Raw genomic sequence first — 25,727 nt, 5'->3', positions numbered from 1 at the left:
AACTTGCGGCCCCACAGATAAATGTGCCAATGTTCGCACGCCCATAAACATGCCAGTGCCTCTCGTTCCCCGGTAGAGTACTTGCATTCTGTTGGAGTTAGTGTCCTCGAAGCGAATGCCACTGTACGCACTTCTCCGTTGACTATCTGCTGTAGCACAGCTCCCAGTCCATATGCCGAGGCGTCAGTGGTCACTTGTACAGGCAAAGACTCGTTGAACATAGCCACCACCCCGCATGATGACAGCATCTCCTTGATCCTGCAAAAACTCTCCTCGGTGCTCTGATCCCACACGAACTTCTGTCCTTTACAAAGAAGCTGTCGCAGCGGCTCCACCACCTCTGCATAATTGGGAAGAAAATGGGAGTAATAGCCTACGAGCCCAAGGAAAGACTACAGCGAGACTACATCGGCAGGTGTTTATGCTTTAATCACAGCATCCACCTTTTACTTGAGTGGGGCAAGACCACTTGCACTCACACGATGACCCAAAAAGGAGAGTTCCTTGACAGCGAACAAGCATTTCTGATTTAGCTGCAGCCCCGCCTCAGTGATCCAATGCAATACTTCGCGAAGGTTACGGTTGTGCTCATTTTTAGTCTTTCCAAAGACTATGATGTCGTCGATATAAAACAACATGCTCTTGCAGCCTTTCAAGATTTTTTTGCATTATTCGCTGAAACGCGGCTGGTGCCGATGCGAGGCCAAAACACACTCTGCGGAACCTAAATAAGCCTTCGTGCGTAATAGACATTGTTAATTTGTGACTCTCTTCGGCTAATTCCACTCGATGGTAGGCTGCAGCAAGATCCAGTTTCGAGAACCATGCTGCTCCACTCAGCGCATGCAACAGTTCCTCTGTGTGCGGCAAAGGGAATCCATCAATGACTACTGCTTTGTTCGGCTCGCGCAAATCGACGCATAGACGAATAGTTCCATCCTTCTTCTGCAGAACCACTATAGGAGACACCCATTCCGCAGCACTGACCTTTTCTATAATGCCTGCATCCAATAATCTTGCTAGTTCAGCCGCTACTTTCTCTCGCAGCGTCAGGGGCAAACCTCGAACCTTCGCTGCTACTGGTTTTACATCTGCGCGCCGCTTCACAGAATGTACAAAGTTTTTCGCTAATCCCAACTTATCAGCGAAAAGAAAGGAAAACTCACATAATTCAGGAAGAAGCGACTGGGGGCGGACTGTGACTTGCAGACACTCCAGTGTAGAACCGATGATGTGCAACTGTAGCTTGTGGACCCCATCCAGTTCTAGTAATGCCATGCCTTGGGGAACAACGTATATTGAAGGCAAGCTGAGTTGTTCCCGCGTACAACTCTGGCTGTGAACCATCCCAAGACTGGAATTTTCTTCTGTGAAAAATCCTGCAGCGTCGCTGAAGCCGCAGTCAAAGGAAAACTGTTGGCGAACTTGGCTCGATAAACGTGGTCTGGTAAAGTAGACACCGACGACCCAGTATCTACCAGCAACTGAAGTGGCTCGTTCTCAATAACGACGTCAACGACCACAAAGTCCTTCGTTCCACTTGTCTGACCGCCAGCACAGTGAGCACGTCCTCCTCGCTAGCGCCGTCGTTTAGGACCGTCCGCACGTCCCACTCCGCCGACCTGCCACAGACCGCTCGGAAATGTCCCATCCTGTGGCACTGGCAGCAACGTTTCCCCCGTGCTTTGCATTCCTATGAATTAGCTAGGTGCCTTGTAGAGCCGCACCGGTAACACTTGCGCACCGGCGTCATTGCTGCGTTGCTGTCTGGGCTTCTGCCTTGAGATACGTGCTGCACTACGTCCGTTTGTGACGACCCTTGGTCATAGACCGCAGCACCCTCCGCTGCCTGCTCGTACGTCTGCAGCATTTCCACTGCTTCTGTGAGCGTAAGTTGTGACCCCTTCACGAGCAATTTCTGTCGCAACTCAGTGCTCCGTACTCCGTCAACAACCCTGTCTCGTAGAGCCGCTTCCAAGAATTGCCCGAAGTCGCACGTCTTTGCTAAATGTCGGAGAGCACTGACGTACTCTCGTATTGGCTCATTCGGCAGTTGCCGACGTAACGTGAATTGACGTCGCTCAACCAGTACGTTGACGGTGCTTGAGAACTGCCGCTCCAATAGGCCCAACGCCTCCGTGTAACTATCCCCTTCACTTGCCTCCGTCTTGTCTTTTCCTGCTGGTTTGCTTGTCTCCGGCCCGGCTTTTGTCATGTCTGACGTTTGTGCCGGCCCTGGGCCCAATGTGCGAAAAACACGGCGTCCCTCGACCCCAAGACATTGCAGCAGAATGGCCTTTTTCCGTAGTGGCGGTTGTGCGTCCATCCCCGTCGCTTCAAGGAAATTTGTGAAATCATCGCGCCACTGCTCGCATGGAATTGTCGCATCTCCAGGAGTCTCCAGGAAAGGCGGTAATGGCAGTAGTCGTACGCTGCCATCTCGTAGGTGAAGCCCCTTGGAACAGCACGAAGCCAGATAAGGGAAAGCAGTTCGTCGCTAGCTCGCTAGCTTCGCCGACTGCGCCAGATTGTAGTGACGCGAAGCGCCGAATGATAAGACAAGACTATGCATTGACGGGGAACCACGGAACTGAACTTTATTCTGATGGCAATCGCTTATATACAACTGATATAATTGACAGCGCCCCCTATACACAACACTGTGGAATCTCTGTAGATATTTTTCCAGGGTAGTTATGGAAGCGGTCTGTACTCCTTGATTATGCAATGCCTCTATGTCTGCTGGTATCTCTACTGAATGAAATGCTTTTTCGTAATCTATGAAAGCCATATAGAGAGGCTTATTATACTCTGCAGATTTCTCGATAACCTGATTAATGACATGGATGTGATCCATTGTAGAGTATCCCTTCCTGAAGCCAGCCTGTTCCCTTGGTTGACTAAAGTGCAATGTTACTCTTATTCTATCAAAGATTATTTTGGTAAATATTTTATATAATACTGGGAGTAAGCTAATGGGCCTATAATTTCAGTTCTTTAACGTCTCCCTTTTTGTGGATTAGTATAAGGTTTGCATTCTTCCAGTTTTCTGGGACCCTTGCAGTCGATAGACACTTCGTATAGAGTGCCACCAGTTTTTCTAGCATTATGTCTCCTCCATCTTTGAATAAATTGACTGTTATTCCATCTTCTCCTGCCGCTTTTTTCCGTTTCATGTCTTGCAAGGCCCTTCTGACCTCATCTTTAGTTATAGGAGGAGTTTCTGTATCCTGTTCATTATTGTTTCGAATAGAGTACTCCTGAGTCCTCTGGGTCAGTATAGAATTCTTCCGCTACTTTTTTTATAGCTTGGAGATTGCTGATGATATTACCCTGCTTATCTTTCAGTGCATGCATCTTGGTTTGTCCTATGCCAAGTTTCCTTCTCACTGATTTCAGGCTGTGTAGTCTTCCCGTGAGCGCCCAATGCGAGGCGTCCCACTGACCTTTGGTTCCCATCTAGTCCTAATTGTACCCCTGATTTAAATCAAACAAGCGCATTTTCAAAAGTAAGTCCTGGAACCATTACACCTTTCCACATACCTCAGAGGACCTCGTACCTATTGTATACCCATAGCACTCTGCACTTCATTAAGGCTGCATTTCTCTTCCCCTTTACTGTTATTGTTTTTCCTGTGTTTCCATATATCTATTGCCTTCGTTTATCCATATACCAAGGTATTTGTATTCCCTTGCCCAAAGTATTTCCTGGCCCTGTATTGCCACTGTCTGTTCACTGTTTTCATTGAATACCATAACACCTGATTTTGTGACACTAAATTTTAAACCCAAATTCTTGCCTTCCTGTCCACAGATATTAGCCAGACGTTGCATATCACTTCGCTTGTTAGCTAGGAAAAAATTGTCCGCATAAAAAAAAAACCTGGAAGCTTCTGCTCTTCTACTGTAGCCGCCTGTTTGTATGAGATTAAGCCCGATATTACTTCCTTCTGGCACCGTCTCCATCCTCACCATGTACATCATAAACAGCAGCGGGGATAAAGGGCACCCTTGCCTCAGTCACTTGTTGATATCAACTTTCTCCTCACTCCTCATCCCTTCCCATTCAAAGCGAATGGTATTTTCTAGGTAAATCTCTCTCAAAAGCTGTAGACAATCGTCACCTAAGCCTTCCCCTTCCAGAATATCCCACAAAATGTTGCAGTCTACGTTGTCATATACTCCTGTAATGTCTAAAAAGGCCACATATAACGGTCTGCTTTCTACTCTTGAGATTTCAATACACTGAGTAAGAACAAATAAGTTATCATCCAAATGCCTACCTATTCTGAAGCCATTCTGAAGTTCTCCCAGAATGCCATTATTCTCTGCCCATGCTTGCAGCTTTAATTTGATTGCATTGCTAGCGTGTATATTACCAATGTAATGGTCAACGGTCCATACGAGTGAATTCTATCTTTCTCCCCCTTACCTTTATAAATTAAATTCATTCTACTTTTTCGCCAACTGTCTGGTATTCGTCTATCTTTTAAAGTTTTTTCCACTGCTTTCACCAGAGCTTCCTTACTTTTTGGTCCTAGTTCATTAATCAGCCTAACGGGAACCTCGTCTAGCCCTGTGGCTGTGCGCTTAGGAATTTTCTATTCGGCTTTCTTCCAGTTGAAATTTGTCAGCACCAGCTCCTTTTCCACTTGGGTCTCTGTCATTCTCTTTTTTTTCCTCAAATACAACCTCATGAATGCCTTGGAAAGATTCGGCTGTTATTTTTCGGATGTAATTTATTGCCGCTTCCCCTTCCAGTTTGTTTCCATCTTCGTCTAGGATATGTTGTATTGTTGTTGACTTCCTGCCTAATAATTTTATGGGGTTCCAAGATATCCTAGGTGCGCCCTTCCTTTTCTCTCTTATTTCTGACAACCAACATTCACTTTCATCTTTTATCTTTGCTTGCACCAGTATTTGAACCATAAACTTTTTCTCCCACTTTATTTCCAATTTACTGGCTACTTCATCCTGCGGCAACTGCGCTTTCTTTGCCAGCCTGTGCTCTCGGGATGCTTTCTGTCGTTCGGCAATCGTTTCTCGTATTTCCCTGTTCCACCAGCTTTTCGGTGTCTTTTGTCCTTTCCAACAAACATGTTGCTTCTCTTTCCATATTTCTGTCCTTATTACACTTAGAAGCTCACTATATGCCCACTCTTTACTTGGCCATTTGCCAAGTTCTTCCTTGACTCTAGTGACTATATTTGTTATTTGTTCAGCGTTCAAATTTGGACTGGCCATATTGCACTCCTTGCTCTCTTTCCCAAGTACATATCCGATATTCAAAATGATGCGTTTATGGTCGCTCCCTATGCTGCTATACCCTTCCTCATCAATGACCATTTCTCTCAACTTATCATGAATTCCTTTTGCCATCAGACCGTAATCAATGGTTGATTGCCGGTTTCACACTTCCTACGAGATCTGCCCTTCACATTTAGGCCTTGTATTCATGATAACGAGGTTACATTGCTCACATTGACTTCCCGTTGTCGGTATAGCCATCTAAATCTTGTATGTGGGCATTCATGTCACCTAATAGGATAATTTCAGCATCATTCCCGAAACTCTTAATATCAGCACTGATGCATCCACTAACTCTTTATTCTCCGCTGTGCAATTATTTCCGGTCCACATATACGTAACGCCCAGCCAAGTTTTTTCCCCACTCATTGTACCTGATAACCAAAGATGCTCTTGACATTTTGAATTTACTCTTTTCCATTTGGCTCCCTGATGAATGAGCATTCAGACTCCCCCTCCCTTTCTTTCCAACAAAGTTCTGTTGCACCCTTTCCAAACATAATTCTCAATCACTGGCGGTTCTTCCAAGTCTAAGGTGCGTTTCTTTAACCGCATACACCCCTATTCTCTATGTAACTGCTCCTCAATCTCTGCCCACTTTTCCTTTCTTCTGCTGCCCTGCATATTTATGTAGCCTATTACATGGCGAGCTCCCTCTTTTGCTTTCCTCCTTTTTCTGTTTTTGACGGCGATGCTATTCTGAGGTTCTCTTAGGGCCTCCTGAGTGCCGTAAGCCCCCTAAAAAAGCAACAGCGTGACCAGCAAGTTGCCAGCCCACTTCTCATACAAGCCTGTAATTAAAGTGACTCCCGTGTCGTTAAAAACCACCACACCTTCCAATTCCCTGTTTACTTCAACAACTCAAAGCCGTTCTCCCGGCTCATTTTCCATATCACCTCATTAGCAGCCACTACGGCTCTTTGTACGTGACTGTCACATACAGGCACCTCCGGCAGGCACACTACAGTCTGCACCTGACTGAGGGGACAGCTCGTGCAAGTCATCCACCCCCTTTGCCAAGTGCTGGGCTAGTCCTGTCTCTTTCCTGTTTAGGATGTCATTTAGCCCACCTGCTACTATGACAGGGTTGTGCACGTGGGCATTTTCCACCAGCTTTGCTTTTGCTTGCCCCATGACAAAACCTAGTGTCCGCCCTGGAAATGTTCTTACCCCCACTCTTTTATTGCCTTTCACCCTCTCCACAATTGCTTCTGAGCACCTAGTCAGGTTTGAGATGCCGGCGATAACCACCATTTCACTCTCTCCTACCTCTCCCTGCTTCCCGTTGTCCTTTTCCGCGTGATTCGGACTCGACAAGGGACACTGACTCCTGTGCTCCTGCTTTTTCTGTGTGGCGGCCTCAAGATAGGTGCTGCTCTTTCCAGCTAACCCCTCACCACTTTGCGCGCATTCCATGTGCTTCGCTGGCACTCCCTCTCTTGTCACGTCGGGGGCTGCGTTCCATTGTCACGACCATTCTCGTTCACAATGGCGGCCCTGTTCAGATTTTCCTCCACTGCTTCAAGTCTTTTTTTCCGCTACCTTCCATGCATCCTGCTCCCTATTTAGCTCATTTTTGAGCTCTTCAACCTGTTTGACAAGCTCTTCCTGGAAAGCCTCCATTTTCTTCAGTCTAGAATTGACATCACAGTGTGTGCCGATTGACTCCCGCTCCATTCTCGTCCATCCCCTCATCTGCCTTGAGGGATCCCCCGCACACTGCCTGCTTTCCCAACTTTCTTGCCATGTATTGCACGGCTTTTTCTAATGAAAATACTCTAATATTATAGTAATGCAGAGCACGTGCCTTCTAGCAAAAACTGATACACACAGGGTCTAAATCCTTAAAATGTCGCAATGCAATCCTCACCAATGTTTTAAAAGCAATCAATGCCGCAGAGACTTAAGGTATGACACGTTTTCGCACGTGTTCAACCACGCGGCCACGTTTTCACTTTCCTACAAGAACACTACAGTAAAATCACTAATAACTATTTGTCTTGCCACTTCCAAGCTACAATTTAAAGGCTGTAAGGACTTAACGTCCCACCCGGTTGCACGTGTTGAAGCACGTGGCGCAAGAAGACGCTCTGACTATCCTGCTAAACCAAATGTACATGAAACACACCCGCGCACACGACAAAAGAGAGACAAAAAAAAAGACTACCCAATTATTATTTAAAGGCTAAAAAAATCGGCAAATCAAGAACATAAGCAAGCTCAAAGCCTGCACAAGAACTTATGGTTTCGTCGCCGCCACGGAGTCTAAGGGTTTTACATATGAAGGTATGGACATGTCAAATTTACCTTTCAACATCTTATACAAGAACACTATCCAAGCATATTTTTGACGCACCTGTAATGTTGTAATCCTGTGTTCTTGCATAAGTTTAGTAGGGGTTTAGAATTGATGTACTAATATCTATGGATCTATCTTACGTGTAGGCCTCTATACAGCCTTTATATTAGGTCATAGTCTAAACTCACAGCCTTGCTAAATAAGAACACGTCCTGGCGCTCTTTGGCCTTAGATGCCCTTGTGCCAATAAACTTGAATTATCATCATCAAGTTTAGTAGAGGAGTCGCACCTTTTATATTTACCAAAAATGAATCTGATTGCTTTTTTTTTGCAACATCTCAAGTTTATATGTATCCTGCTTAGTTTCGGTATCCCAAATTACGGAAGCATATTCTAATTTCGACCTTATGTAAGTATTGTATGCTAGTAACTTTAACTTTGCTGGAGCTTTGTTTAGTTTCCTTCTTAGGAAACACAACTTCTTAAATGCTGATGCACATATATCTGAAACGTGCCCTGGCTAGGATAATTTAGAAGTAAGTGTAATGCCTAAATACTTATAGCTTGTAACCTTTGCTATTTCTTGGTTACAAAGAGTATAGGGATAAGAAATAGGCTGTAATTTACGTGTAACTGTTAATGAGACAGTTTTTTGCACTTTAATTTCCATATCTCAAGTTCGACACCACTGCTCAATCTGTAACGATTGGTACTGCAATACAATGTGATCACTCTCACACAATATCTCCTTGTATATAGTACAGTCGTTAACAAATAGTTTCACACACTGTATCAGACAAAATTTCAATGAGATCATTCACATAAACTAGGAAAAGCAAGGGTCCAATTACACTGCCCTGAGGCATGTTAGAAGAAACAGGGAGCATATCAGACGCACACTCATCCACTACAAATTGTTTTCTGCTATGCAAGTATGCTTCAACCCATTTCACTAAGTAGCAGGGAAGGCCGGTTAATTTCAGCTTATGTATTAGTTTCGTATACGACACCTTGTCAAATGCCTTGCTAAAGTCTATAAAGAATGCATCTATTTGCCCCGAGTGGTCCAATGTCATTATAAAGTCATGTACAGTGGCGAGTAGCTGAGTCGTAGTAGATCTTCCCTTGGTAAATCCGTGTTGATAAGAAGAAAGAACTTTATTATTAGACGAAAAAGACCTTATGTATCCAGCTATGACATGTTCCATAAGTTTCTAACAAGTAGATATAATCGACACGGGCCTATAATTTGTTATGTTAAGCTTGTCGCCTTTCTTAAAAATCGTCACAACGTGTGCTATCTTCCAGTCATGGGGAAGCTCACTAGTGGTTAAAGAAAGCTGAAAAAGATTTCCCAAGTAGTCTGCAATCTGCACTGCAAAGCGTTTCAAGAATGCAGTAGGGATGCCATCCCTACCCACGGTTTTTTTTCTCATTCAATTTACGTAGCATAGACATAACTCCCTCGCTTGTTATCGCTGGTACATCTGTCTTTGAAGGTCCCTTGTGTATGCTGTAGTTGTCATTAGGAGAAAAAACACTATGAAAATATACGTTAAATGTGTGAGCTATATCAGCTGCGTTTTCGACAAGGTTATCGTTTACTGAAATTTTTTTGATAGACTCATTTGGCTTTTCGAGGTAACGCCAAAATTTTGATAGATCAGTTCTAAGAAATTCTGGAAGTGAAAAAAAAAAAAAATTAATTATGGGGTTTTACGTGCCATAACCATTTCCTGATTATGAGGCATGCCGTAGTGGAGGACTCCGGAAATTTCGACCACCTGGGGTTCTTTAACGTGCACCTAAATCTAAGCACACGGGTGTTTTCGCATTTCGCCCCCATCGAAATGCGGCCGCCGTGGCCGGGATTCGATCCCGCGACCTCGTGCTCAGCAGCCCAACACCATAGCCACTGAGCAACCACGGCGGGTAGGAAGTGAAAAAGTGAAGTGATTATGCTTTGCTTGTTGCACCTTAATTGTCAATTTATTTCTCAGTTCCATGAGGGTCTTCTTGCACATATTTCGTTTCTTCTCAATCGTTTTAGTTTACGTTTAATGTGGATGATTTCACGACTAACCCACGGACTCTTGCAATTTTTAGTAGCCCTCCTCATAGGTACAAAGTTTTTAGTACAGAATGACACTACCTGTTAAGATGACACCATAGGTCATGAACATTCCCAGAATGAGCATCAATAACTAGTGTTTTCTCTCAATAATCAATAATTGAGGTATCATCACTTCGTTCAAAATCTCTATGATTTGTCGCACTAGACCGACTGTATCTGGCGTCCCTGGGACATGACCAGGTGAAAAACAACAATTTATGGTCTGAAATACCCGGCTCAACAGCAATAGTACATTTAGAAAGAGATTCACTGACAAAAAAAAAGGTTCAGAAGTGCTTGCTCTCTAGTAAAATCACATACAATTTGTTCAACATTCAAAGCAAGCGTTGTACCAAGAATAGCATCCGTATTAGCACATTCACCGTACGCCAAATGTTTCCAGTTTATGGATGGCAAGTTGAAGTCTCCTGTTATTATGATATTTCGTTGGCAAAACTTCCTCAAATGATCACACAATCTAGGAAGAACAGACACATCACCATGAGGTGCCCTGTAAACCGCACCGAGTACAAACAACTCATTCGTTGTGATGTTTAGAAGCAAGCTCTCATGATCATCGATCTGTCGCATGACATGAACAACTATACCAGACTTAGCAATCACTGCAATTCCCCCACCACGTGAACCACGATCGTGTCGATATGTGCTAAAACTAGGCAGAATGTTTTCACTATCACAAATGTTTTCATTTAACCAGGTTTCAGTCAAAACCATTAAGTGAGGGCCATAAGTAACAAAATTTCAAATTTATCTATTTTGTTGACAATGCTCCTGGCATTCAACTAAAGGATACGCAAAAATTTTTCAGAGATCTGCAATCGCTATGATTTGGATGCCTTACTGTCAGCAGCTTAGAACTGGAACATGTGTGGAAGATGCATCATCCCATACGTAAAGCGCTTTCCAATGCGAAGTTTATCATTTACGAGTGACACTTTCTTTCCCGTTTTCTCGTGTTTCGTAGTTTGCCATAGCTGTTTTCTTTTTCTTAGGGTTTCCAAAGAGTAATCATTTTGGATAAAAATGGTCGTCCCTTTTAACTTTCCAGATCTACCGAGCACCTTCTGTTTCTCAAGATAGCCCTCAAAATAAAAAGTAACCGGGCGGCTTGACGAGAATTTCCCAAGTCGGTGAATTCTAGCTACCGATTCGCAATTTATTCCAAATCTGTCACAAAAAACTTCATTTATAACATTGTGCCAAAGTACCTCTTCATATTCATTTGGCCCCTCTGTAATTCCAAAGACAACCAAGTTATTTCGACAATTTCGGCCCTCCTGTGCAGTAAACTTACTTTGTTGCTGCATGATAGTGTTTTGAAGTCTCATGACATGATCGTTTAGACTATCAATGGTACCAGCTTTTATGCTCACTTCTTTCAGTTTATTCTCGACTTTCTCTAAACGCGCACCGAATTCGTTCAGAATCTTTTCAGTTTCAGTAAGTTTCAATTTCACTTCCTTCAAGTCGCTATGGATAGCCTCTTGACCTGCTAACAGTTTTTCGAGCATCTCAGCACTGCTAGGACTGGGATTTTCTTCATCCTCACACAGTAATAATGTGCAGGCATGAATGCAATCACATACGATGGAGAGCAGTGTGCATGGGCTTGGCAGAACAAATAGACACCTATCATCGTCTCTACAGGTACAAGGATAACTAACCTGAAATATGTAAGCAGAGCGCATTGTGAACGTCCCGTTGTTGTTGGTTCCACCAAGCCCACTGAAGATTCGGTCGCAGGGCGTTGTTATAGCTGTAGGCTCCGATGACGTGATGCTGCTCATGGGTGTGGCATGCGCAGCGAAGTTCATGTTAACAGGGTTGGTAGAACGACTGTCAATCTTGCTTGTCAATGCTGCGTTGATTAGCACTCTTGCACCGTTCAAATCTTTGTCTACTTGCAGTTGATTTGAACCGAGTGTGTTCGCTAATTGCTTTCCTGTGCAATTATTCTCGTTAAAAGTGGGCTACATGGAGTGAAATTTCGAAGATGAACTTCCCACACCATATGGAGATGCAATGGTACAGCGCAAAATGTTCTCTGGCTTGTGCTACGTGAAGCAAAAAGAGACAGATGCCGCTGCGGGCTTTCACCGCTTTGCTGAGAGTGCATATGCAATGTGTGAACTTCAATTATCTGTTTCTGCTATTGTTTTGATTGGATAATCACCTGATCAAATGTAGATATCTAATAATGCATTATCATTGCACGTAAGATTTCTTTGTAGCCATGATGGAAAAAAAAAAGCGCTGCTGCTAACTTGTGAATGTGGTGAAATGGGCTATTTTTATTGTTTCCTCTGCTCTAATATAAAAAAAAAAAGAGCACACACAAGAAAAAAATTCATTGACATTTGGAATCGAACCCACCCCTTCTGTGTAGGAGATGGGAACGGTATCACTACAGTGCAGTCCACTTATAATGATACCACATATAATGATATACCGATTATAACAATGAGTTGACTTCAGAGTATCAATTTATGCATTAGGGCTATGAGAAAAAACCCCATATATAACAATATGTTATTCACCGCATATCAGATATAACAATCGAAATTCTGCTTGTTGGGCGGCATTTTTCATGCAGAATAATCGTGAAAATTGCTTTGCTAAGTTCCCCTTAACCGAGATGAGGCAAAAAGTTTGCCTGCGCGAGTCCGTATCTGCTGCCATTACCGCACAGCGTGTCCCTCCAACGCGTTGATTCAGAGCATCGCAAGTTGGCGCAGCGTGTCATAAGATGCTGCCAGCCCCTTTGCATCCATGCTGTGCAGGGTGATATGGCCTGGACAAGTTTTGAAGTGAGGGAAGCTCGCAGTAAAATTGATTATGAAGGACTACTGAGGAATATGGAAGAAAGTAAATGGGCTGGGAGAGTGTTCAGGTATTTGTACAGGAATAACATTGATTCACAATGGACGATAAGAACTAGGAAGCTTGCCAGCAAGTATACGGCCTGAGCAACACAGCAACAAAGAACATCAAACGGAAAGTCAGAGTGGCTGAAATAATCTCATGGGTGGCGGCAATGGAAAAGAAACCTGCAATGAGTAACTACATAAGAGGGAAAAAAGAAATCAGGAAAGAAACAATTTATGATAATTCAAAGGGAAGCCCATTACTTTTTGAAGCGAGATCAGGATGCCTTAGAACACGCACCTATAAAGCGAGATATAAGAAGGAAGAAGCACGTGCTCGCTGCGGTAAAGCTAGGCAAACGATGGAGCACGTTTTATTAGAATGCGAAGATATCTGCCCAGCAGTTGATTTAGGAACCACTGGCCTCCTTGAAGCCCTTAGGTTCAGCGAGAGCAGGGGGAAAGTAAACATGTCTGAAATGGAGATTAGTAAGAGGTGATTGGAAGATTGGTGGAAGAAAAGTAGGGAAACTACAAGAAACGGAGCCGTAGAACAACAAAGTTTACAATAGGGAGTCAGAAAATTTGGTTATGGGAATTCATTATGGGTTTTTCTTCTTTTACTTTTTTTCTGTTTTAGCCTAGGTAGGACATTAGGCAGTATAATAGCAAGAGCTTGGTGACGCAACCCACTGCCCCATTCCAAAGGGGGTGTTCATAACATCCATCCATCCATCCATCCATCCCTGTTGCCAGCAAGCATCCAGAGAGAAAAAAAGTGAGAAGCGAATCAAGCCTGCGCTCCCTTTCTACAATCTCCCTCTTTTCCTCAAGGAACGTAGAAATGCGTTACGGAAGCAGCGGTCATTGCGCCGACAAAGTACAAAACTGTGTCGCTTGGGACGAAGCTGCAAATTTTGCAAGACTTGCGCAGTCGATAATATCGATTCTGAAAGCAGCAAGTGCCATGGTCGTGAAGGCTAGAACCAGTGACCGTGGCAATGAACAGAAATGGCGGGGTTTGTGTGCTACGGCGAAACCCCCATGTGTGAAGACACGGTGGCTGCCACTGACATTGCCGAACTGTGGAACCACGTCGCTACTGGTGATACAGTAGGTGGTGCTTTGATGGAGAAGCTTCTGAGCACAGATAGCACTGCCTCGTTCTGTAAAGAATCGCCAATGGGGCGATCGTTGTCGCGACACACGGCGGCATTGTGCGATGGAGGTGACAAGGTTGACTGTGGCCTGTTCTTGAAACCAACCCCAAGGCTCACGCAAAGTGCACTGTTGCCGATAGAGTCGCTCATTGATTTCATGCATGCTAAATTATAGCTGCCACTGCTCCCGCAGCTGCTGGACGCGATGCACACCGCGGTTGTGAACCTGAAGCTTCAGTGAAAGCAAGTGCAGATTTCTGACTATTTCAGCGTGCCTAACGCTTGACATGCTCTGTTTAGAGGTATAAATAAACATCTTAGTTTTCACAGCCTTCTTTCTGCAATGTCAATTCTTTATCGTAAGTGGCAAATTTGGTTTTGGGGCTACGAAAGTATTTACGGCAGCTTTTTTTTCTTTCTTTTTTTACGAGAGTCCAGATATAGCGATGATCAGTTATAATGATAGGATTTTTCATTGTTGATGATGTTATAAATAGATTGCACTGTATAACAATGTATAGTGAACTCAAGATGCTCGCTCTCTGACGGACATTTGGACACTTTGTAAGGCACGTAAAATTTCTTTTGCACACGTTTTTCCGTATCTTGACTTGTTAGATACTTTTCCGCTACCATTCTAGTCAAATTATATGTAAAACTTGACTCTGACAAATGTGAAGCCTGCGTTAATTGCTAAAAGCACCTTTCTTTTCAATACTGCGGGTGATCAATGTGTTGACCAAGAAGAGTGGTGTTGACATTGATGTGCAGCACTAGAGTCTTCTACAGCATAGTAGTCGCTACAGTTTACTTCCTGCGCACACCTGCTGTGCTAGACAAGCATAATATAGCGCTGGTACAATTTATGTTCTTGCCACCTATGAAGACATCACTGCTGCAATTTTCACATGATAAACCCCTCCATGTCCCATCAGCTGTCATTGCTAGAGCTGTAGCAGATGATCCGCATTCTCAGGCAGAAATTATTTTGTGTAGGGTTGTAATAAAAGTAACCTTAATTTTCAAGCATTCCCAATGACTTAACATCGGTAGCCAGTTGCATCGCTTGCTCGAGTGACATCCCACACCCACGCTACATAGCGCACAGTGGAGCGGGGCTGCTGCAGTCGGTTGCGATGCACATTTTTGAAACCTTTTAATAAATTACGAACTTCACATGGAATGCTTAACTCTGTATCTTAATGACCAGAAGGACCTACCGTAGTGATTCAGTGCATTTGTTGTTTTCAACAGTTTAGTTGCTTTTGATGCACTATCCTGGCACACATAATTGTGCACACTGTGCCAGAAGGGGATATGCTTGGTGGTTACCTTTTCTTGAGCCCACACTTGGATTCCACTGGGAGAGGTTACTTTTGGTGAAGCCTTCCGTCTGTCCGCTGTTACCCCAAGCATAACAGATACCTTTCACTTCTCAGCAGCCATCTAGATGGCCTAGTTGTCTTGAACTGTCATGCTCTGTGGCATATCAATGTGCAGTGGTGTTTTCCCGGCCTTCCCAATTTGTGAGAACACAAAGATCTTGATGCATTGTTATCACAAACTTAGGAAAATCCAAAATTCCATCCTCATTGTCATCATCATCATCTTCCTTTGTAGAGTATGGCTCAGACATTGCTTGTTATCCTGTTTTGCACATTCATGAGCTTGAACACTGTTGTAATGAGCAGCATCACTCCACTAAAGCAATGTAGGCAACAGCAGTTACATTTTTTAATGCCAGGTAATGGGGACTGCGAGAAGCTGAAGTGATCATACGGCTGAATGCTCTAGTGCTTACAAGGTGGAACTTCGGACACACTAGGTGACTGCACGGGATCACTAAAGCAGTACATATTTTTTTATTTGCTGGGGCTGTCAGGTGGTATAATGTCAGAACAGAATATTGTAGGATTGGAGGCCGGTTTAATGCAGGTACTGCAAGAGTGATTTTAAGAAATGTATTGCCTATGAGCCATCTTTCATAATTATCAGGTTGGTCACTTCTGAACTTCACACCTATTATTGCAATTTCGTACACTTTGTGCCAACCCACATATAAACGAAATGACAGGCATTTGCTATAGACGCAGGAGCAGAGCACATCAGACGTTGGACATTGTCTTATATGGTTGACCCCAGGTACAAGCGACGGTTGGTGAGAGGGCTGCCATGGCCCTAAGTCTCCAGAGAGATGCTTCCTCACCGCATGAAGCATTTTTTCGTTTGCTCACCCTTTTTTTGTTGAGTTTGCTCACACATAACACATAACACTGTGCAAAGAATTTGTAGCTCTTGTCAAGGCCTGTCCACATCACTGATTTTGCTTTGAGGGTGAACAATGCATTCATGGGGCAAACATAGAAGCTTGCCAAAATCTCCTACCCATGCCATTATGAGGAATGCATTTGGCATTTTTGGGGCCATGCACTGCTGCAGGCACACTATGCATGTGAAATCATCATCATCATCATCAGCCTGGCTACGCCCACTGCAAGGCACATGCCTCTCCCATACTTCTCCAACTACCTTGGTCATGTGCTAACTGTGGCCATGCTGTCCCTGCAAACTTCTTAATCTCATCTGCCCACCTAACTTTCTGCCGCCCCCTGCAACGCTTCCCTTCTCTTGAAATCCAGTCCGTAACACTTAAAGGGACACTAAAGGTTACCAGAAAGTCAAGTTAAAGTGATAAAGCAATGCTCCAGAACATCTAAGGTGTCAATACAATCGCGAACAGAGCTTTAGTAACCAAGAAATTGAGGTAAATTCACGACACGATTTGAGACCCCCCAGCGACATTCCGGTACTAGCCCGATGATGAAAGCACTCATCATGATAATTTATGTCACTAGTACTCAACTACTTGTATTAAAAAGATAATTTCATTAGATTATAAGACGGAAGAAAATGCTACTTGTCTACTTCTATTCAATTCTAAGAAAAAAATATTTTTACGTTACCCTTGAGTAGTATGGGTGATCGAAAGGTTTCGTTTTCGCTCGACTTTGCGCCGCGCGCGCTTTGGAGTTTCAGTTGTTTCTTTATCACGTCGTGCTGCGGTGGTCCTGCTGGCTCGCGAAACTTGCATTTGGAACAAGCAGCAAGAATGCCACGTCCATGTGATGTCGTGGGATGCGCGAACGGTCCGCGGAACTTGGCCAAGGGCAGTTGCAGCGGCGAATGCAACGTTACTTATCACTGTGTGCTGAGTGAACCTCTCCGTTCGATGGGGTTAAGTGCCGTACTTCTGCCACAGTGCACTGGCAAAGAGCCGAAAAATCACGTAGTGTGCTTGCTGCACTTTCGTCCAGAGGATTACGAGTTCAGCGCCGACTTATTGAAGTCACGTGAAGTGCCTTTCAAAGCAGACCGTCGTCATAGTAATACGCAACGACGCCGGCAGCGCGAGCCTTCAACAGCAAGTCACGTTCATGAGTGCTTAAATCGCTGAACTCGAGCCCAGCATCACGAGCTAATGTGTCATCAGGGTCATCCATTGCAACAAGCGTCAAAGTTGGCGTCATAAAATAAAGAACCAGCTTATCGTCGTGCGCTTTCCCTTCCGCTAGCCACCATAGTTCCGCTTTCACGCTGCTGTCGGCTCTGTCTTAACTCTGTTTCTGGCCGCACCTTCGCGTTTTGTGCAGAAAAGCCGTAGCGCCGTCTTCGGGAGCCGTTTTACTCACCAACGGCGCAACGTCACTATGAGACCAAGACGTCAATGCTCCTCCATCGGAGGGCGGGTGATTTGAACAGCGCTAGAGGTACGCAGATGCTGCAAGACGCATTTTGTCTTAAAATAAGTATCTTCTTCGCACGAAACAAGCGTTTGGAGGTTTCTGGGATGGTATTTCAACAGTCCACGTTGATTTAATATTCACCTTTAGTGTCCCTTTAATGACCATCGGTTATCTTCTCTCCTCATTACATGTCCTGCCCATGCCCATTCCTTTTTCTTGATTTCAACTAAGATGTCATTAACACGTGTTTGTTCCCTCACCCAATCTGCTCTTATCCCTTAATGTTACACCTAGCATTCTTTTTACCATAGCTCGTTGCATTGTCCTCATGTTAAGTAGAATCCTTTTCGTAAGCCTCCAGGTTTCTGCCCTGTACGTGAATACTGGTAAGACACAGCTGTTATGTACTTTTCTCTTGAGGGATAATGGCAACCTGCTGTTCATGACCTGAGAATGCCTGCCAAACGCACCCCAGCCCATTCTTATTCTTCTGATTATTTCAGTCTCATGATCCGGATCCGCGGTCACTACCTGCCCTAAGTAGATGTATTCCCTTACGACTTCCAGTGCCTCGCTGCCTATTGTAAACTGCTGTTCTCTTCCGAGAATGTTAAACATTACTTTAGTTTTTTACAGATTAATTTTTAGACCCACCCTTCTGCTTTGCCTGTCCAGATCCGTGAGCATGCATTGCAATTGGTCCCCTGAGTTACTAAGCATGGCAATGTCATCTGGAATTGCAAGTTACTAAGGTATTCTCCATTAACTCTTATCCCCAATTCTTCTCAATCCAGGTCTCTGAGTACCTCCTGTAAAAACGCTGTGAATTGCATTAGAGAGATCGTATATCCCTGCCTGACGCCCTTCTTTATTGGGATTTTGTTGCTTTCTTTATGGAGGACTACGGTGGCTGTGGAGCCGCTATAGATATCTTTCAGTATCTTTACATACGGCTAGTCTACACCCTGATTCCGTAATGCCTGCATGACTGCTGAGGTTTTGACTGATACAAACGCTTTCTCGTAATTGATGAAAGCTATATATAAGGGTTGGTTATATTCCACACATTTCTCTATCACCTGATTGATAGTGCAAATATGGCCTATTGTCGAGTAGCCTTTACGAAATCCTGCCTGGTCCTTTGGTTGACGGAAGTCTAAGGTGTTCCTGATTCTATTTGCGATTACCTTAGTAAATACTTGTTAGGCAATGGACAGTAAGCTGATCGGTCTATAATTGTTCAATTCTTTGGCGTCCCCTTTCTTATAGATTAAGATAATGTTGGCGTTCTTCCAAGATTCCGGTACGCTCGAGGTCATGGGGCATTGCGTATACAGGTTGGCGAGTTTTTCTAAAACAATCTGCCCACCTACCTTCAAAAAATCTGCTGTTATGTGATCCTCCCCAGCTGCCTTCCCCCTTTGCATAGCTCCCAAGGCTTTGTTTACTTCTCACGGCATTACTTGTGGGATGTCAAATTTCTCTAGACTATTCTCTCTTCCATTAGCGTCGTGGGTGCCACTGGTACTGTATAAATCTCTATAGAACTCCTCAGCCACTTGAACTATCTCATCCATATTAGTAATGATATTGCTGGCGTTGTCTCTTAACGCATACATCTGATTCTGGCCTATTCCTAGTTTCTTCTTCACTGCTTTTAGGCTTCCTCCATTCCTGAGAGCATGTTCAATTCTATCCATATTATATTTCCTTATGTCAGCTGTCTTACGCTTGTTGATTAACTTCAAAAGTTCAGCTAGTTTTATTCTAGCTGTGGGTTTAGAGGCTTCAATACATTGGCATTTCTTAATCAGATCTTTCATCTCCTGTGATAGCTCATTGGTATCCTGTCTAACAAAGTTACCACTGATTTCTATTGCACACTCCTTAATGATGCCCATAAGATTGTCATTCATTGCTTCAACACTAAGGTCCTCTTCCTGAATTAAAGCCGAATACCTGTTCTGTAGCTTGATCCGTAATTGATCTATTTTCCCTCTTACCGCTAACTCGTTGATTGGCTTCTTATGCGCCAGTTTCTTCCGTTCCTTCCTCAAGTCTAGGCTAATTCGAGTTCTTACCATGCTATGGTCACTGCAGCACACCTTGCCGAGTACGTCCACATCTTGTATGATGCCAGGGTTAGCGCAGAGTATGAAGTCTATTTCAATTTTAGTCTCGCCATTCGGGCTCCTCCACGTCCACTTTCGGCTATCCCGCTTGCAGAAGAAGGTATTCATTATCTCCATATTATTCCGTTCTGTAAGCTCTACTAATAACTCTCCTCTGCTACTTCTTGAACCTATGCTGCATTCCCCCACCGACTTGTCTCCAGCGGGCTTCTTGCCTACCCTGGCATTGAAGTCGCCCATCTGTATAGTGTATTTTGTTTTGACTTTACCCATTGCCGATTCCACGTCTTCATAGAACCTTTTGACTTCTTGGTCATCGGGGCTGTATGTAGGGGTGTAGACCTGTACGACGTTCAATTTGTACTTCTTAAGTTTCACAACAAGACCTGCTACCCTCTCGTTATTGCTATATAATTCCTCTATGTAACCAGCTATATCATTATTAATCAGGAATCCGACTCCTAGTTCTCGCTCTCCACTAAGCCCCAGCAGCACAGGACGTGCCCGCTTTTTAGCACTTTATATGCTTCTTTTGTCCTCCTAACCTCACTGAGCCCTATTATATTCCATTTACTGCCCTCTAATTCCTCCAATAGCACTGCTAGACTCACCTCACTAGATAACATTCTTGCGTTAAACTTGGCCAGGTTCAGATTCTAATGGCGGCCTGTTCGGAACCAGGGATTCTTAGCACCCTCTGCTGCATCACAGGTCTGACCACCGCCGTGGTCAGTTGCTTCGCAGCTGCTGGGGACTGAGGGCTGCGGTTTGGTTGTTGTATTCATATAAGAGGTTGTGGCCAAGTACTGCACCAGGGTGGCCAATGCTGCTCTGATGAGGGAGTGCGTTACCGGTTCAGGTCACCGGGATCAGGCCGCACTTCAGGCCTGTTTATGCAATTTTATCAGCACACGGATTTTTTTTAGTCCGGTGGAAGATTGCGCGGCACTGGGATTTGAACCTGGGATGCATGTGAAAACACCACAACAAACTCAATGAAATAGAGTATTTGCAGCTTCTGAACAGCTCTGAAATTTGTCCTGCACTTGTATGCATGTTTATCTTTCGCAAATATGGTGCAAGCCAATCTTGCAATGTTGTTAAAAAGAGTGCATAAACCAGATTCCTTTTTCTTTCATAAAATTGTCAATTTTGAGTGTAGCGCTTGTGTCGTCCTCTTCATCCAGGCCTTGTATCACCTTTATACAAGTCTAGATGAGCACTTGTGCTATACAGCCAGCTTCTCTTGTGCCTTGTTTTGCAAAGCCACGTTTTATTTATCATACAAACTTGCCCAGCTATCTAGCCTCAATTATGACTGCGCATAGTCTCCGCCCATTGTTACTACAGTTGAAACTTGATTTAACAAAGTGATGATCATGCTGTAATTATTTTGTTAAATCGTGAAGTTCGGAAAATTGAAGGCATTTTTTTGGGCCCTCAAAATCTAAAATTGTAACGCAGTGACACCCGAAAGATACCGCGGCGTTGTATTTGCTGCTAACCCATGCCTGCACGTGTAAAAAGTCTGCGAGGGCAGCTCAACTACCGCCACCCCTAGCGCCATCTGGTACTTAGGGATGCTAGCGATTGCCGAGTCCATTATTACATGCAAGGACGCGGCGTGCAGCCTCGTAGAAATGAAGCTAATGCCTTGACTGGGGTGCTGAGATGTTTTAGCGCGATAGTGTTAGAGCGCACGCTCGAAGAAAAACACATCTGTGTCAAAATTAGAAAAAAATCACAGCTTTTTTTACTCATTTATTTCCGGAAATGCTTCATTAAATTGCATTTAGTGCAAGCTAGATATGTTGATTCGGGTTGATGACAAAGTTGAACCTTATGGGTACTTGCCGGGGAACGTAAATTTCTTTGCTAGACCGGAAACTTCGTAAAATCTGGTTTTGTTAGATCGAGCTTTAACTGTATTATAACTAGATTGTCGTAACTGCAACAGAGCTTCTTTTTGGCTAAATTGGTTATAAATGAACAGCATGCAGTATTGAGGCAACTTTGGCAAAGCTGAAGGACTAGCTGTAGTTGTCTAATTTTTTTATTAACAGGTTTTGAATTGCATCTTAACAGACGGCATATACAATTGGTGGTCAGCAGATGTAACCGAAATCCCAGCACCTCACAGTGGCAGTGGTGGCATTTTTTCAGTTTTAGCATCAAAAATTGACTTTTTGAAGCCTTTTGTGATATGTCCAGTCGAAGTTCAGTCGTAAGGTGTTGTGCTGAAGCTGCTCTTATCTAACATGATAAAGTTGACGCTTGGACGAGTAGTTGTTGATTCAATGTCAACACGACTACATAGCGCAAAAGACAAGGAAAAAAGAAAGGACACAACACAGGCGCTGACTTCAACTGAAGTCAACTGAAGTTGAAGTCAGTGCCTGTGTTGTCTCCTTTCTTCTGTCCTCATCTTTTGCGCTGTGCATTTGTGTCGATATTGCTCCTATTTACACTTTCTAACACTAGACCTTATACGTGGTCTGAAATTTTGTTGCAGCTAGTCTTTAGTAAGAGCTGCATTGCAGTATTACTACTACTAATGGTGCTACTGCTAGTAGTGTTACTGTTGTTTTTATTAGTAAAAGAAAGCTCTGTGAGCATCTTAGCATGGATCACCTTTCGGTAGATACCTGAACTTTCTTCGAAAAAGAAAAACAGTGTGCTTACTTTTTCTTTCTTCAGAAATTTGCAGTGTGTTGCATTTCTGTTGCATTCTTCTTTTCAGCCTACGACGAAGATAGTGCCTGCATTGGTTTGGCTCGTGTTGGCATGGAAACACAGCAGATCACATGCTGTTCACTGAAAGACATGGCAAGCTGCGACTTGGGAAGCCCCCTGCACAGTCTGGTGATTCCTGGGAAACTTCACCCAATGGAAATCGACATGCTAAGGCTCTTTGCGACCAATCGGACTTGGTTCGACTCAGTCTGCAAAGGTGGAAATTGATTTATGAGCTGCGAGTAAATATGTGATCTCTCAAAAATTTGTCTTGTCATTAATTTTGCTGATGTCGTTCCAAGTAACGTTGGGCTCGGTGCACTACCGCACTCTAAGAAAAAATTTTCATCATCATGTCTCTAAACAATAATTGTCGGTGATTGTGCGTGCGTTTCCTGTCTTAATGCAGTGCGTCGTGTAGTCAAGTCACAAAACGCCATGCACATGTCAGCGTGACCTAACATTCTTGACAGGAAAGTTGGAAGTGCAGATTGTTAAAAAAAAGTGCACGCTAGATAGAAGGCAATTTTTTCCTGGATAGAGAAGCCTCGCACCCCTGAACACAAAAAGGTTGTGATTAAGAAAACAAAACAGCGTATTTGCGATTGTAATGCGCACCTTTTTTAGGTAAACGGTGCATTCAAATTTGCATGCGCATTACAATCGTAACTAATTTCTCTCAAAACGAAAAAGGAAACAGAGTTTTACTGAAAAAAAGTTCACTGCAAGGTAACTAGCCACAGTGCTATAACACTGCCATTGAATGGGTCATCTGAAGAAAGCAATGCTCAGAGACATTGCAAGGTGGCTCCATGGTGCATGGAATGCTTTCCTGCAAACGGTGGATGTGCGAGCCTTCAAGAAGTGTGGCATTTACAATGCAGTAAGTGGAGCTGGAGATACCTCTCTGTGGTTAGTAGAAAGTGAAAAGGAGCTGTCGTCAGATTTCGATAGCAACTAGCCACTAACATTCAGTTGTGTGCGTGTCTGTGTGTTTCTTTCTTGCGTAAAATTGTTTCAACATGGTATGTGCCGACTCAGGTTTTGTTACTTGATGTGCGCAGTAGAATCGGCACCATATGTTTTTTTTTTATATTTGAGCGGTAGTATAACTGTGCATTACAATTGGTGGTGCGGTAGAATCGTGCAAGTACAATATGTGTTAACCCTTTGTAGGACAGTGTATCACAGCGAAGCTGTATGGGGCTAAGGTTCAATGCATTTTTGTTCTACGTGAACAAAAGCTATCATCATTAGTCGCTCATACCCCTGTAAGCAAGCAAAAAATGCAATGGCTTATAGCCCCGTAAGGCAGAGGCTACAAGCACTCAGCAAAGTGAAGCGCACAGTGCTGAAGTTCTTTCTAATCACGCATAAAACAGCTTACAACTGACCAATCTTAACTGGAAGAAGGCGGAAGCAAATGCTCGAAAATGCACGTCCGCAGGGATGGGCGAAATTACAATCAAGTTAACTAATGAACTTGGCCCAAGAAGCAAGGAAACGCTGATAAAAGCATTGGAGGCAGTCATAACAAATAAGCAAATTCCGCACAGCTGGAAACAGAGTAAAATGAATTTTATTTATAAAGGGAAGGATGATAAGACGGACATAAAATGCTTCCGACCAATTGCGATAACATCAGTTATAAGGTGGCGATGCAGGCGGTGAAATTAAAAATGCAGTCATGGGTAGAAAGTAATAGAATACTCGGAGAACTTCAGAACGGGTTCAGAAGTCGTAGGCGCTTAGATGATAGCCTGTTCATGCATAACTTGGTTTCGTGATTGGTTTCGAAGCTCGGAAAGCACGGCGCGTTGCATAATGCCGGTTCCCGAAAGTCAACTTCGCCTCAGTACAAAAATGTTACGCGGTGAAGCATACGTGAAGTATTTCGGTGAACCTTAAGCGTGGTACGGGGCAGTTGTCACGGGACACACAGGGGCGTAGCCGGGGGGGGGGGGGGGGGCTTCCCCGAAATTTTTTCGTGCTGTAATGCCCCGCCGACTAAAGCAACCACCGGCGCCGGAAATCATGCTCGATTTCGACTAGAATGTCCTTTTCACGCTCGAAAAGACATTTCAGCGAAATTGGGCTGGAGTTCGTGGCAACGCCAATGCACCGGGAGTCGCATCGTAACTCCTCCACCCCCGCCCCCCTTAAGGAGCTCCATCCGAGCACAGTTTCAAAGGCGTTTTGATGTCGAGCGGGCTTGTCGCGGCATCTCGCGGAGGCCGCGGAATCTAGGGAGCGCTAGGATTTCAATTCTGAAACTTTATGCGTATAAAGTTGATGCGAAAGGTGCATTGACATTTTCAAAGTCGTGCTTTAGATTTTCTATTCCGGAACTTTGCGTGTTTAATGCTGAAGCAAGACTGCGAGTCGGCCTAGTTGGAACAAATTCATCTTAAAACTTATTGTGCGCAACAAAGCGCTCGTCCTTGTGTTTCTTCTATTCATCGTCCCTGTTTGTTGCGCACAATAAGCTTTAAGATGTTTAATGCTGTTATAAACATTTCACGCCAAAGGTGAATTGAGTTTTCTGAAGTCGTACGTCGGACCATACAATGAGACAGAGCAAATCAACACACTGTCAGACAAGTTTGCTAAGTACGCAGCGAGGTCCGATGAGTCGAATCGTTGTGGGGGTTCATTTGTGCCATTATGCCACAGAAAAGTATATATATTTTTTTCACCTGTGCCAAAGCATCCATGTCAAGACGCTAAAGCTAGCAAAGGTAACTACGTTATTATTCATTTTTCGACTTTGACTTTTATTCGCGAGTACACATTGAGCCTCTTCAATTTTGTGGTTCTCGCTACCTGCGGGCTGTCAGAGCCAGCCAGAGCGCATGCGATTTTCTCGTGTTGCCCCGACCACCACGCGGTGCACTTCGGTGCGCGTTTGTTTGTCTGGCCGAGTGGATTTTTGCCTGGCAGAGTTTTGGACGCTTTCTGGCTAGCAGACGAGTAAAGAAACAATGGTCGCTCGCCACCATCATTGTGGGGACTCGACGAATTGCAACGCGTTCGCTTGAGCGCAATCTGTCTGGAAAGTCCTGTTTCGCCGGTGTAGGATGCCGAAGAATATGCGAATGGTTCTATGTGGGCCAAGCGTCTCAGGCTTTCTTCGATATTCATTCGGTAGCCACATGAGGTGCCCAATGTGGGCAGTCGATTGTGGCCAACATGCTTTCCTTTGCGTCTTTTTTTTTTTCATTTCGGTGCCGGCGCCCTACAAAGGAAAAAAAAAAACATTGTTGCGGCGCAGCGAATTGCCGCATGGTGAAGTTTCGATTTCGTTACTTCGTTTGTGAGGGTAAAGGGCCACGGGACGCTTCAGTGGCCGGGCAC

General features: G+C 44.1%; 1 protein-coding gene across 1 annotated transcript in view; it reads left to right on the top strand.

Annotated features, from left to right (window-relative positions):
- Dph5 (diphthine methyl ester synthase) overlaps window positions 1-22,632 on the top strand; it is an 83,335-nt gene extending 60,703 nt beyond the window's left edge. The window contains exon 8 of the mRNA XM_075702930.1: window positions 22,381-22,632. Coding sequence (XP_075559045.1) covers window positions 22,381-22,601 — 221 coding nt within the window. The 3' untranslated portion in view covers window positions 22,602-22,632. The remainder of the gene's footprint in view (window positions 1-22,380) is intronic.
- Window positions 22,633-25,727: the final 3,095 nt, after the last annotated feature.

The sequence above is a fragment of the Dermacentor variabilis genome, chromosome 8 (genome assembly GCF_050947875.1).
Source record: "Dermacentor variabilis isolate Ectoservices chromosome 8, ASM5094787v1, whole genome shotgun sequence".
Taxonomy (NCBI): domain Eukaryota; kingdom Metazoa; phylum Arthropoda; class Arachnida; order Ixodida; family Ixodidae; genus Dermacentor; species Dermacentor variabilis.
This window is presented reverse-complemented; position numbering and strand designations above follow the sequence as displayed.